Genomic DNA, 15,949 nt, shown 5'->3' on the forward strand with positions numbered 1-15,949 from the left:
ACTTTATTTCTTATTTTTCATGTTTATTCTTTATCTATTATTATAAAAGTAACATAAATTGTAAAAATAGGTATCTCTTTAGGTTAGTTCATGGGTGTATCATACATGACTGTAAGAATCTGCAAATCTTCCTTTTAAAATATGTACTAGCAATTTTTTTAGTGCCTGCTAAGTGTTACTACAAACTGCAACACTGCAATTTATTAGTGTTAATTTTGAGACCTGCACAGTAACTTCATCTCTTCAAAAGCAAAAGGTTTGTATATCTAGTATACTAAAGGACAGTTTTTACCAGTTACTTACAGATGAAATGAGAGAGACAACATATGATGTTGAAGTCTAAACAAAATAAATTGCTATTTCAATGTAGAAATGCTGGGGACAGGAAGCTGATCAGTTTTAGTTGGACTATTTCAACTTGTGGTAGAGGTTGAACTTAAATAGAATAAAAACTGTATTTAGATGAACAGTTAAGTTACTGACTATGTTGAAGGAGAAGCAAAACAAATAATACAATCAACAGGTTGAAGAACATAATAAAATGAAGATGGGACTTCTACAGCATGTCTTGGATCCCTCGAAACATCAATTATCTTGCCCAAACATCAGATGAATCTACTCCTAAAGTGCTAAAACTACAGTTGCAATACTGTCTGTAGTTTACTAATTAGAAAACAGGAACCAGACTAAGAAAATATCTCTGATTCATCTGGCAGTTGCAGAGTACTCTTCTGTGTGAAAGGTAAAGTACAATACAATGCAATGCAACTATCTCAAGAAACAGCAGATGAATTCCTTGACTGGACCTACCACAAAAAGTAACACTTCAGGCTGAATTTGCACACAACCTCAACCAGGTTTAATATATTCCAAAATAGAACTTATAAAAAAAATTTAAAATTCAGCAGAAATAATATATACAGTAAGAGAGTAAGGTTTCTATTATTTGTATAGTGCCCTTGTCCACAATTGAGATCGGACCATATGTATTTTCATTGTGTAAAGCATTTTCAGCAGTACTTTTGTGTTTTGCTGTTGCTGATATCTTTTATTCAGTATATTTAATTTTCCATTGGTACATTTGTATCCTTATTTTGTAATTTATGTTGAAATCAACTTCATTGTCAGTGTTACTTTCATATGAAGGTATTGTTGCCTTTTGTTTATTACCATTTCTTTCCTTACAGTTTATGGTAAGAATACTCTGTTACATGCTGTGACATCTTTTGGTTACTACCCTTGGGCAATCACTTATTACCCAATAGCATTGCTGTTATTTGATATATTTTCAGTTATAAAGAAGATCTTGACAGAATAATCATCTTACCTTTTGACTGTGAACAGTAAAAAATGATCTGTGGAAATTCCTTGAAAGATTTACTGGAATATAATATTGTCCAAGGCTGACAGTTATGTCTGCTTCCATTATAGCACAATTAGTTGTTATTTAACTCTAATATATTTACAATTGTAAAATAAATTTTATGAAAAAACTGTAATTATTTAAGTACTATTGATTTTGAATATAAAACAAATAATATCTTTTAGAAAATTATAGTAGAAGACTAGACTTTTTTGGTTATTATTCTTTTAAAAAAAATTAAAAAGAATGATATTCTGGTGAGGATTTAATGTCACTGCTTTTCATTATTTCTACAGGAGCTTACGGAAACAAAAGAAAAGTTAAAGCAGCAGGCGAAAGAGCTGAAAGATACTATAACTCAGAGAAAATCTGCTCTGTCTGATTTCACAGATGTTAGTGACAAGTAAGTATTTGTTATATGGTACAAATGAGTTGTAGCATTGTGTAGTAGTTGTAGTTCTGTCATTCATTAACTGGAGTTTGCAATACCACTGGAGGTAATAAGAATACTTTATGAACCCTTTCCAGTCCTGTATCTTGGGTTTTTACAGGAGTAAAATAACAAAACATAATGTCTTAGGACAACAAGGGACATATTGGTCATTCTTGGCTGTCCCATCCTCTAAACTAAACTAAAGTTATAAAATGAATACATTTTGAAAAAAAATCGTAAAGCTAGCCCTAATCATTCATATAATTGTCAATTTTTCTTATAAACTTACTTATATTTACTGCATCCACAACATCCGAAGGTAACCCATTCTAAAGGTCTTAATTGAAGATGACTCCTACCCTGCCAAAATTTATATTTGTGTCCCCTAGTCCTATTATTCTTGCCATTGAGTGTGAGAAAAGATGATACATCAACACTATCAATTCCCTTTACAATCTTAAACACCTCAATCAGCTCTCCTCTTACTCCTTTGTTTTCAAGAGAGAACAATTTGAGGGATCTCAACTTCTCCTCTTATGATAACCCCATTATCCCAGGCACCATTCTCTTAACCCTACCCTGGACCTTTTTTAACAATTCAATGTCCTTCCTAAAGTAAGGAGCCCAAGACTGAACACAATACTCCAGTGATCTATACAATTGAATTCTACCCTCTTTAAACTTGTATTCAATATTTCTGTAGATAGAACCTAAAGTCCTATTTGCCCTACTGCTAGCAGCACCACACTGCTTGGATGGTGTAAGAGACTGATCTACCATTACATCAAGATCTCTTTCTTTCTTGACACTGTTAAGGTTATTACCATCCAAAGTATACATGTACTTATAATTCAAATTATGATAACCCACATGCATTATTTTGCATTTATTATAATTAAAACCCATTTGCTATTTATTTGCCCAATTCACTAAATGATCTAAATTTTTTTGTAAATCATTAGCATTTTCTTCACTGCTACAACACCCAAGACCTTAATATCAGCTGCAAATTTAAGTAACATTGACCATTCCTTTATCTATGTCAGTGGTGTAAATCAAAAAAAGAGCAAAGGTCCTAAGACTGAGCCCTGAGGTACCACACTTGTAACATTAATCCAGTTTGACTGAACTCCATTTGTAACAACCCTCTGCTTTCTTTCATCCAGCCACTCTTCTATCCAATTAGCTAAGTTATCCCCCACACCTGTAGAGATATTTTTCATGTGGCACCTTGTCAAATGCTATCTGCAAACCCAGGTACACCAAATCTACACTCTTACCCTCATCTACATAAGCAGTAAACTTTTCAAAGAATGTCAAAAGATTTTTAAGGCAAGATTTTCCCTTAGTGAAACTAGGTTGACTATCCAATAAAATTTTAAACTTTGTTAAATGACTTTGCAAAACATGTTTTATCAGTCTTTCCAAAACTTTTTTCACAGCTGATGAAGATTAATGGGCCTATAATTATTGGGACAATTTCTATCACCTCCCTTGAAAAGAGGAATGGCATTAACCAACTTCCAATCATCTGGTACCTGCCTACTCTACAAGGACTTACAAAAAATAGTAGCAAATGGCTCAAATATCCAGTCCTTAACCTCCTTCAAAACCCTCAAGGAAATATTATCTGGCCCAATTTTTTCTTAACAAGTTCAGAATTAATGCAATCATATTGTCTTACCTTGTTTCCATCTATCAACTGTTCAAGATGAGGAATATTACTGAAATCTTCATTAGTAAAAACTGAAGAAAAAGCAGAATATAATAATTTAGCCATCACTTAATCATCAGATATGAGCCTTCCTTTATCATCCTTCAAGGGTCCTACCCCCTTCCTAACACTTTGTTTACCTTTAATGTGCTTAAAGAAATCCTTACTATTAATTTTTACATTTTCAGTCAACCTTTTATCATACATCATTTTTCTTTAAATTTTGATATTTTTCTTTAATTTCCTCTCTCAACCTGGTTTTTGCTTGCAGCTACACTTTTCTTTCTAAAAGGAATATGTTTATCTTGATTATTTGAAAATTTTCCACAATTGATCAGTGTCTCCAAATAACTCGGCTGCTCAATTCACAACAGACAATTCTTCTTGCATTCCTTCCAAATTTGTAACCAAAATATCATTATTCCTTATCTCCATATGCAGCAAACCTAATAGAGCAATGATAACTTGCACCCAAATATTCTCCAATTTCCACCCTCTGTATTAGAAGTTAACAATATATCTAAAATAACATTGTTTCTAGTAGGTTCTCTAAATAATTGTTGAAGAAAGCTGCCTTGAACAGTTTCCAAAAATCTTTCTCCTTCATGGTTTGACTAGAATTTCCCAATCTATATGTCTGAAATTAAAATCGCCCATAATTATGGCTTCATTAACAGCTGAAATCGTAATCTCATTGTAAAGTTTCTCCCTAATTTCACCAGTCTCATTTAGTGGTTTGTAACAAATTCTCTTTAAAAGCCTTTTTCCTTTATATCCACTAATAGAAACCCAAATGGATTCAATCTCCTTGCCAGTCTCGTTGATATTCTCAACTTCAACAGGATGTAACTCACATTTTACATATAAAGCCACTCCTCTTTTTCCCATTTAATACTCTATCCCTATTAAATAGCCTGTAACCGTGTATTTCAAAGAAGTTTCTGTCATCAAAATCATCTACATTTTACCATGTTTCAGTTATTCCCATTATATTAACATACTCTGTTCCTACCACTTCCCTAAAGTCACATATTTTATTTCTTATACTTCTAACATTACAATAGTAACCATTAAGCCTGTCCTTAGAATGACTTCTATCTCTACATCTTTTTTTTATTTTATTTGCATTTAGTCAGTGCTGGTAATCACCACTGTCTAGTTCTAGTTTAAATCTTCCTTTACAGCTGAGTTAATAGCCCTTGCAAATAAGCCAGACCCTACCCTATTTAAATGTAAACCATCTATTCCAAAAAGTTCCATTCTCCTGTTGAACTGATCTCACAAGTCCAACCAACCTATTTGCTTATTTTTACATATCAACCTAAGCCTAACGTTTAGCCCTAATGACCTACTCATAATTTCCTCCCTACAATTAATTCTTGACAGTATCCCTGACACAAGTTATGTCCCTTTTCTTTATCAACCTTTTGTACTTATTAATTAACTCCTCTGACCAACCACAAAAAAACAAAAAAAAAACTACATCATTGCTAGCCCTCTTTATTATATCTTTTTCTTTGTCAGTTGTATCCTCAACATGTGCCCCTGGGTAGCATGATCTAAATCTTCCTGTTTACACCACAGACTATCCTATCCACATGCCTTGTCAAGGAATCACTTAAAACGTCCTTAAGTTTATCATCCACATCCTTTTCTGACCCTTTTGTTTTCCTTTCCTTCAATAGTTCCTCATCTGCACAAGCCAAGAGCTGAAATTTGGTGTTCAATAGAATGGGCTCATAATAGTTAAATCCACTACTTTTAGTTTCAACTTTAATAGTACTCTTTCTAACTTTCTGAAAGTCATTGTTAGCTGATGTATCCCTTGCATGTTTCTCTTTAAATCTTGCTGCTATTTCCTACAGTTTATCCTTCTTTTTATCTATTGCCTCTACTTTAATTAGGATAGCCTCCAACTTCTCCTCTAACCTACAAAATTTACATATAAATTGTTCATCTTCAGTACTAGTACTAGCTTCCTTAAAAGTACATACTAGTCCCGATTTCCCAAATAAAATCCATTCCTTGCACCCATCACACCTAACAAACTGTGAATGCTCAACTCCGACACTAGTCTTAACCATTGTATTTATAGCCTGGAAACAAATACTAAATGTAAATACCAGTAGCCTATTGCCAACACTGTTAAACCTAATGTTTTAGAATCACGTATATTAGTTTTTTTATCATTACTTTATGTTCACACTCAATTAAGTAAGTTTACCTTTAATTTTATAGAAGTAACAAATAACTAGTATTTACTTTATATTATGTTAATGTACCAATAATATTAATAGTAATAATACAATGTATTTAGCCTGATTTATAACTTATATATATACACTGAATTTGAACTAAGGGATCTAGACTAGTCAAGTAAATAAGATAATCTTTAACTAGTCTTTAGATTGTATTTGTTTAATAAAACAATATATTTTACCTGTGTTACAATTTATCAGTGAAATTAATTACAGCTAAACCTAAAAGTACCGTTACACATCGTAAGCCTAATCTAATGTTGTACTGCACATTACACCAATAAGTTCTAATTTAAATCTTTAACTCTACTATTTTTATTTCCCAATCTCACTAAATCTAGTTATTCTTTTATTATTCAACCCAAATTACTACAAATGATAACATTAAATAATATTCAAAAATCTGTAACAGTATAACAACTTATCTTTCAAATGTCTTCTCTTCTGTAGTGCTCTCTGGTAATGTAGACTTTTGAAAGATTATGATTCATCTCTTACCTTGAATTAGCTCAGAAAAAAAAAGTATAATTCACAAGTTGAAAGTTCAAGTTTTCTGTGCATATAAATTTTATTAACATTATTATTTTTTGGATAAAGTAATTAAGAAAATATAATCTTTTAGCTGTAACATTTGATTTTTGCTCCTTGTTTTAATTAATAGTAAGTTGCTGGAAATCTAAAAATTTCTCACTTATGCAGATAAAACTTGTCAGCATACAAAACAAAGCCAGAAATCTGTAAATTTTGCATATGTTTTTTACTTATTGAAAGTACAAATCATTTGAAAACTGATTGTAAGAAGTTGATGTCAAAAATTGAAATCAAACTTTTCACTTTTTACAGTTTTCAAATTTTTGAAACTAATAAAATAGTAAATACATCATCTGAAACTTAGGATTATTTTCTTCACGTTTGTTTGCCATATAACTCCTTTCATTCATCGTGTATACATACAAGATAAATGGTTTTCAAACTTTACGAATCCATGGAATACTCTATTTCATTCCTTCCACCGTGGAACTGTGACCCTTATTCCACCCTTAAAGCTTAGGACCGATTTTGCAACCATTTTGTTCTTGTTATAGTTTTCATGCTATAACTTTTAAATTAATAAGTGTATGTTAATGAAATTTGGCAGATTATCAGTAAACATTACAAGGATTTCATATGCAAAATATCAATTTTTTTATTAAGCAATGTTAATCTTTTGCCTTTTTTTTCTTTTTACATATTGGATAGGCAACATGCAAAATAATTTAAATTTTAAAATTAAAAATACTGAAAATCAGAAAATTTTCAAATTTCACATGCAAATCTTTATATAATCCAACTAGTTATCAAACGTTTCTTGATAAAAAAAAAAAAAAACCTTTTTTTTTCCTGTTATTTTCACTAATGAATCTCTGTATGAGTTCGGTAGATTTAATCACTTGTAATCACTATAAAAAAATTAGGAAACAAATATAAATTATGCCTCTCTCATTCTAGAATGACAACAAATACATAGAATACAGTTTGCAAACCACTGCACTAGATTGTGAATCCAAAACATTTCTTACTATGTTTTAAGTCAAATCGAGACCATGCCCGATTTCTGTCTTGCAGGTTACTAATGATGTTTTCTATTATTTTTTTGCCACTGTTAGGTGATAAATTCATGAATTAACTTAAGTTCCTTCCATGTTTATGTTTATTATATTGAAGTAATTGCTTTGGCAATTAAGTTGCTAAACACAAAAACCATAGCTTTTGTAATTTGAGACAATGACAGCTTCATTATTTTGTATGAAGCCTTCAAGTGAAGTTAAGAGATTGTGACAGGTTGTCATCTTTCTTGAACAGATGTACAAAAGTTAATAAAAGGAGACATAGATAAGTTTTATGTATAAGATAAGAGTATGATAAATACTATATTTCATTTCATTTCAATGTTTTAGATGATATTTTATTGCACTATTTTTTTCCAGAAAGTAGCCTAGCACATAATGTGGTTAGTTCTACCATAGTATATGTATGAAAATTTTCTTTAAGGTCAATGATTATGTAGGTTATGTAATAGCATGATAAGTTGCTATTTGCTCATACATTGTAAAAGTCAAGTGTTTATTTTAAAAGATTCCATAGTTATTATGCCATGTGTTTTAAGTTTGTGTTTCAAATATGGTGACTTTTATAAGTTAATTTTTATTATTGCAAGCTCAGAAGTGATTATATACCTGTTACAGAGCTTTAAATGGTTAATAGGCTGTATGTAAATAACTGTTTCTATTCTCCTGAATCATTGGTTAAAAAAACAAGAAATGACAAACAAATGTTGAAACGAAATATTTATGAAAGCTAGTAATGGAAAAAGAAAATATTATAAAGTCGGTTATTCACTTTTACAAAGCATGTCCTTACAGTTAGAGAGCTTGACTCGCAATCAATGGGTTGAGGGATTGAAGCCTTTTCTGAACACTTTCAGCTATGGGGATTTTATGAGATGGTCAATTCCTCTCTTCTTTGGTAAAGAGTAACCCAAGAGTTGGCAGTAGGTGGTGTTGACTAGCTGTCTTCTCTCTAGTTTGTGACTTAAAAATTAAGGACAGCTAGTATAGATAGCACTTGAATAACTTTGTGAAAAATTCAAGAATGAAATAAACAAATACTTTTATTATTGAGACACTTAAAGTCAAAACAAAAAAAAACCTTCATTCAACTGGAATTGCAAGCAGAATCTGTTCCAAACAAAATTTAGATTCTAATATTGTATTACGTGTGGTAAAATAATTGTCCCTGTGAAATCTGACTTAATTAAATGTTCAAGAAAGAAATATCACTTTTATCTTGATATGCATTATAATAAAAGTTGCATTCAGTGGATGTGAAACGAAATGTAATTAATTTTTATTACACTTTACTCAATTTCTTACTTTGGTGGTAATTAACACATGAGTGACCTGAGTTAGTAGGTAATTTTTTTTTACATTGAGAAATTAATTTTTCAGAATATACAAGGAAATAATTGTGTTAAACTTTCATTTTTATTCAGTATACAATATTGGACAAGGTTCTCATAATTTTTTCATTACTGTATGAAAGTGAAGAGAATATTATTTCTATGTAAAAAGTAATTTAAACATGTGAGTCTTAAAGTAAGTAAGTAAATAAAACATTTTTAATTGCTCTCTTGGGTACTTTTGTTTATTGACAGGCTATCTGAACTTCGAGCTCAGAAACAGAAATTGTCACGTCAGGTTAGAGAGAAGGAGGAGGAGTTAGATAGCACCAAGCAGAAAATTGACAGTTTAAGACAAGACCTAAGGAAAGCTGAGAAATTGAGGAGAGAGGTCAGTTTTGTGTAAATGTGAATACCAGTGAAACGCTGTAATTTTATTTAGTTTTTAGTGCTGTTATTCTTGTTAATGTTTTACAGATAAGCTTGTTGTCCTTGTTTGAGAATTGTCTATTATGATGCTGACAGTGAAATTGCACAAGTTTATTGAGTTGTATGTTGAAAAATGAAAGTTTGTTATTGTAATTCTAAAACTGACTGGCTTGCAATATTTTTTTATCTGTATTATATTGTGATATTAATTAATCAAGCTGTGCAGTGGAGCTGGATGATTAGTGGAACTTCTTATCAGGCTTGTTTATTGATAACATTCAACTGATCAAATATCCTAATGAGATTAATCTGCCTATTTTCAGCTCATTTTATTTTTAAAAGACATTTTCAAACTATCCTTCGTTTAATTTGATAAACATCTTAAGTGCTTCTGCTGGCAAATTTTTATTTAATGATAATCTGAACTGCTTCTGTTTAGCAAATTGTTAATATTGGTACAAAACTTGTCAACATTTTTCGTGTTTTTATAATATGCAGTAATTCTCTCTTCATTGATCTCATGTAAATCAAATAAATTGATAATCAGTTTATGAAAACATTTTGCAATCATTGTTAGTGGTAATAATGTTTTTATTGACAACATATGAACTACAATTACAAACAGAGTAACCAGTCAGCCAGTTTATTTATATATGTTATTTGAATGTGTTAAACCTAAAAATATTATTGAATAAATAAGGATTGGAGTCATCAGAATATTTTACTTACTAAGCCTAACTGAGCTTATCTGATGCCTTCTGATCAAAAAGAAATTCTGTAGCTTTTGACTAGATATAATTTAACACAAACACTTTTATGAATGAATAGAACTTCAAAAGAAACTATAAAAAAAAGGTTTGGACTCTGTTGTTAGTTTTTAAGTCTTCAGAACTTCCCATTTAATGCCTTTGGTCATTGCTACAGGACCTCTGACTAGAAGCTTTCCCTCTAAACCATAAACTACTGCACAACCACTTTCTGCTAGAAAGTGCTAGTTCTTGCTCTAGTCAATCATATTTAAACTTGCTCTATAGCTGTTCCTAAAGCTGTATTTCATTAGTAAATGATTAAACCATGGTGTTATAAAAGGGTGACAATAAAGACCTATACAACAAACAAGCAGAAAAAGATAGGAAAAATGCTTATAAAATCAAGAAATGGGTAATACACTAAAAGGAGTGATAATTTTTAACTTTCTCCACTTAGTTCAGATTTGCATATATTCACAGATGCTTCTCTCTATGGTTGGGGGCATGGGGCTATCAGCAGGAGGCTTTTGGACAATGGTCTCTGGCCAAGAGGTCTTACCATATCAACGTATTGGAGCTGCTGGCAGTACGATGTGCTTTGGATCACTTTCTTCTTCTTGTGTTGAATCAACTTATCATGATCATTTTCAAAAATTCTACAGTGGTGGATTATATCAGTCACCAAGGGGGCACCCATTCTCTTTGTAGTCAAACCTTAGATCTCCTTTTTTGGGGCCTCACACTGGGGGATACGTCTCCTTGCCTGTCATGTTCCAGGTACTTTTAACCACTTGGCAGATTGCCTTTCCAGACCAAATAAAGTTTATTCCATGGTATGGTCTCTTGACCATCAGGTTTTTCCAGTGGCTATGCAATCAGTGGGGTACTCTTCATCTGGATATATTTGCCACTTTTCTTAATACCAAGTTACTACTTTTTTGGTCTCCTGTTCCTCATCCTCAGGCCCTAGCTGTTGATGCTTTCAGCCAGGATTGGACTAACTGGTACCTTTATGTTTATCCTCCCATCTGACTTCTTCCCCAGGTGACATTGATCATCTATGCCACTTTGTGTCAGGTTCTTCTGATTGCTCCTTACTGGCTGGCACAACCTTGGTTTCCTTGTCTCCTCCAGCTCCAAACTGCCCTTCCATTGCCTTTTCCTCTCACTTTATTCCTTCTATGTCAACCTTGGTCGTTGGTCTTTCATCCCGATCTTCCTACCCTCCGTCTTCATGCTTGACAGTTATCAGGTCCCGGGCAAGGAGATCTGGGTGCGTCACTTCCTTTTTAGCACAATCTGTTTGCTTTTCATCTATGGAGGTTTATCACGTAAATGGAACATCTTCTGCTGTTGGTCTTTGAGTCAGGGTTTTTCTCCTTCTCAGCCCACCATTCCTCTTATTACAGATTTCCTCACATGGCTGTTTCATCATGGAGCTTTTGTTTCTTCCACAGCTGGTTATTGAGCAGCCTTATCCCACACCTTCCATTTTCCCCAATGCCATTTGGTGTTTACCTCCCCTATCCACTCCCTATTGGTTGCTTTCCTTCATAGACCTCCTCATCGGGTGGTCCTTCCGGATTCGAATGCCATGTTGTTCTTCACTGCCTTACTCTACCTCCATTTGAACCTTTGTCCTCTTGTTCTTTGTTGCACTTATCCCCTAAGACTTATTTCTTACTACTATTAGCCTGAGGTGGTCGTTGGTCTTGTATATTTGCCATTGACATTTCACGCACTCTGTACCATTCCACATATGTTCTCCTTTATCCGGATTGGTATTTCCACCCCAAAACTTTGGCAACTTGTGAAGGCAATTCTTTCTTCTTGCCAATTTCACTTCCTTCCATATCCTATCATTATTTCTGGTGAGATCCAGATAGACTTCTATGTCCTGTACATGCTCTTTGTTGTTACATTGTCAGCGCGGCTTCTTTCCATGGTTCCTGTTCCCGCCTTTTCATTCCCTGGCAACATTCCTCTATTGGTGACCTTTCCCATTCCACACTTACAAATTGGGTTTGACTTTAGATTTGATTGCCATATCAATTGCACGTTTTGTGCACGTGCTCATTTCATAGATCGGTTTGTACAGTATATCCGTCCTATCTACTTAATTTGAGGTGAAGATAGTGTGGACCCTCCTCCTACCACGTGTCAGAGGTTCTATTCCCGATATTGCTTGGTTTTGGACTGGAGTTGACCAACCGCATATGATCTGTCACACCCTAGCCACTCTACACTTTGGAACACTTCCATTTTTGCTTTCCCCGTATTCCTGTTTGTATATGGTTCTTCTACAGTCTTTTTTTTTATGGGATTGAGCTTGCGATTTACTGTGATTTGGATTCCAACCTAATCTGTTGTCTCTCCCTTTTTGGTTGTGCTCCTTCCACCTTCTGCCCGTATATGTGACACCTATTTCCACACTGGCCGCAGAGTATACCTGGTATAGAAGTGGTGCAGTCTCCCACGTGTGTACCTCTCCCAACAGGGATCACACTTCATTGGGTTTCTTCAGATGCTTTCAACAGATGCTTTTCTATCCCTAGCAATGGTCCATCTGCCTGTTGAATGTGTGATTCTAGCTATGCATGTGAGAGGAGGCAATTTACCATATCCGAAGTTATTTTCTTATACTAAAAATATATTTCCAATAGGTATTTACCTCCTATCATACTTCCCACCCTTCCTCCCCACTGGAAACCATTACTTTTTTTTCCTGCCTAATCTCGAAGTGATAGCTCAGTAGAATTGAATAAAGGGAGTTGCATGTGTCAGGAGGGTGTGTCACTCCTGTTAGTGGATGGTTGTCTCATGATGATTTACATGTGAAACGCAGTTGAACCACTTTGATCGTGGGGTATGTGAGAGTTCAAGGCTTGTGGCATGTGAAAAAAGTTTTGCATATAGAGGGCAGCACTGAATGAAAATAGGCATACATGTGAGTAGAGGTAAGTACTTATTGGAAATATATTTTCAATATAGGAAGATAATAACGTTTAATCCTAAACTGTTGTACATGAAAATGTATAGTAAAGCAGTGTTTTGTTTGAAACCTGTAACAAGCTGAAAAGTATGAAATAGGATTAATAGCATTCCATGGGTTTATCCATCCAACTATCCACAAGGCTACTTACTGTACTATAACTACTGAATTTTTGTGGATGAAAATAAACACATTACTTATGACATTTTTAGAGGACTTTATATATAAAGATAGTAAACTTTGTTAATGTATAAGTACCCTAAGTAATATGTCTTTCATTGTTGGAAATAAAATTTTCAAACCATATTAAAGATGACATTAAATTGGACCAACAATACACTGATGACCATAAAAAAAAAAAGAAACATCAGGGCTCCCTAAATGGATTACATAATTTATACATTTTCATGACCTGGTAGTTAGGGTGCTCGACTCACTACTTGATAGTCGTAAGTTGAAATTCCTGTAACCAAACATACCCAGTTGTAAAAAATTCTTGGCATACAAAAAATACTATCCATTCCCAAACTAGTTGGGGGTAAGGTTGTAAATGGGGGGGAAAAAACGTACATATGTATTAATTGTTGAAAGGTTTCTTTATATGTCATTACACATTAAGCAAATAAAACAAATTTTATATTTATGTAAATATTGTCAATAAAAATTAGGGTAAGTATGTAGAATTTTGTTTGTTTATTTACATTATCAAAATAGAAAATGTTTTTCATGCACTCTGTCAAATCGAGAATTAACTTGATTCCAGTTTTTTTAGTTTTGTATCTTTTCTATAGCAACTATGCAGTTTTTTCGTACTTGTTGCACATTTACTTCCCATAATGCCTTTGGTCATAAGCTGAAGTCCTTGTTTCAATTACACAGCTATCCAAATAGACGTTTAGTTAAAATACTCTAAGAAAGTAGTAATTGTAGTCAAATTTATATGCACCACTCCAAATCTATTTCTTAATAGCATTTAATAGTTCTTTATAATTATCCTTCACTAACATACACCATACGAGTTGTTTATGTGTTTTCAGTACAAACTATCAAAATTCAAGTTAATAAAATAATTTTCAAACAAACTAAACTATATAAATAATATAAAAGATTTTAACTGTAAGGTTTTTGTTTTTATGTTTCACAGTAATATGTAGACATTGTTGAATTTTTAAACTCTAAGTTGTAGTAAAAGAAACTACATTTTTAAATTGTATATACAGTTATATACTATTAACATGTTAATATTATTTATTAGATAAAATAAACCCCAGTTTTCCAAATGTATGAAATTTATTAGTATCTTAGCATTTGTAATTTATCAAATGGTTAAAAGGCTATCATGACTGAGTGGATAAAGAACTCTGTGTTGAGAGGGTTTGCCTCATGATCCAAGTTGCAGGTTTGAGATGTGTCAGTATTTGTTATAACTTATGTTTTAAACATGACACAAACACATTGTAGAAAAAATGAATTTATAGTTTATTGAACACTAAAGAATAGCTACATAGTTTATAAATTACAGTATAACAAAATGTAAAAAAAAGGTGAATTTACACTTCATTTAATACTTAAGTAGCCTAAAAGTTGGTGGGGGTGGGGTGCAGTCAGCTGATTGGCAGTTAAAAATTAGAGACAATGGTAGATAGTCTTTAATAACAGTAGTTTTGCCATACCTGAAAAATAAAAAAACAAGTATAATGCTTCTACTGCTGAAAGGGGCAAACATGTGTAGTGACAATTAGAATCGAAGACCCCTGTTAATCACCAAGCCATCACCACTCAAAGCTTAAAAACTTGAATTATTATTCAAAAAATAATGAGAAAAGCATAATGGCAATATTTGAATACTTGAAAAGTTGGAATAGTCAAGTATAGCAATAACCAAAAACTCTAATTTCAATTACTTTATTATTCTCATGAATCAGGAAAATAACCGAGTAAGCCATATAAACTAGAATTAATAAAAGATAATTGAAGTCATAATGGCACTATTTTATTTACTTGGATAGTTTGACTTATTGGAAAAACTAATTTCAATTAGTAGATTTTTTGTTTCATTAATAATTATTTTATGTGACACTAATCAGTGCCCATAGGTAATAGATTATATCACTTAATTGAGTTAATCGCCCAGCTCTATTATGTAATAGAAAAAATTTTTACCAGTATTTCCTGATGAACAATTAATTATTGATAATAAGTATTATGTATTGCTGATCTGTAAAAATAACCCTAAAACTGGTAGAAGAGTTGTGTGGCATTGTTTAATCTCCATTGTTTCTAATATCTAAGCTTATAAGATATGCAATTTTGGTTGTTGGTAGCTTGAATCTCAGATTGATGATGGAAAAACAGAAACAAACAAAGAGCGAAGAATGAGAGAGCGAACTGAAGAACATTTAAAGGAAATTCAAGCAGAAGTAGAGTCACTGAAAAAGAAACAGACAGGACGACTTGTTACCACAGTGAACAATGAAACCACACAAGAAATTAGCAGGTGAGCTATAATGTTAGTAAATAGGCGAAGATATTCAACATAACGCTTGGAGACAGCTTGAATGGGTAATGAAGAAGAACTTTAATATAATTTTAACATAACAGCAAATGTACAACTAGTTATTAAACACAATATTCCTGTCAACGTCAAATTCTCTCAAAAACCCGGCCCTAAATTAAAATTTTTACTAAACAAAAATTATTTAGAATCACACAATACCAACGTAATTTACAAAATAACATGCAATAACTCCCCAGAATTCTACATCTGAGAAACAGGAAGAAAATTGGAAACCAGATTCACAGAACACAATGAAAAACCATCCCATGTTTTCCACCATTACAACTCAGAAAAACCATAGTATATTTATTAAAAACACTAATTTTAAACAAAGAACCAAACATAAACAACTGAAAAATCAAGGAATCCATCTTAATCGAACAAAATGACCCTACTCTAAACCAACACCCTGGGGTGCCAAGATCTCTTCTAAGTGTTGCAACAGTATCCGGTCGTGTGACCTCTTGTTCCATACTGTATATATATATCTGTGTCAGTGTAAACTACTTGTACCTG

At 32.6% G+C, this 15,949-nt stretch overlaps 1 protein-coding gene across 1 annotated transcript in view; it reads left to right on the forward strand.

Annotated features, from left to right (window-relative positions):
- The window catches only part of LOC106459035 (serine/threonine-protein kinase MRCK alpha-like), a 135,974-nt gene that overhangs the window by 46,435 nt on the left and 73,590 nt on the right, over positions 1-15,949 (forward strand). Inside the window, exons 14-16 of the mRNA XM_013918606.2 lie at positions 1,660-1,766; positions 8,962-9,097; positions 15,201-15,373. Coding sequence (XP_013774060.1) covers positions 1,660-1,766; positions 8,962-9,097; positions 15,201-15,373 — 416 coding nt within the window. The remainder of the gene's footprint in view (positions 1-1,659; positions 1,767-8,961; positions 9,098-15,200; positions 15,374-15,949) is intronic.

This window comes from Limulus polyphemus, unplaced genomic scaffold (genome assembly GCF_000517525.1).
Source record: "Limulus polyphemus unplaced genomic scaffold, Limulus_polyphemus-2.1.2 Scaffold549, whole genome shotgun sequence".
NCBI lineage: Eukaryota > Metazoa > Arthropoda > Merostomata > Xiphosura > Limulidae > Limulus > Limulus polyphemus.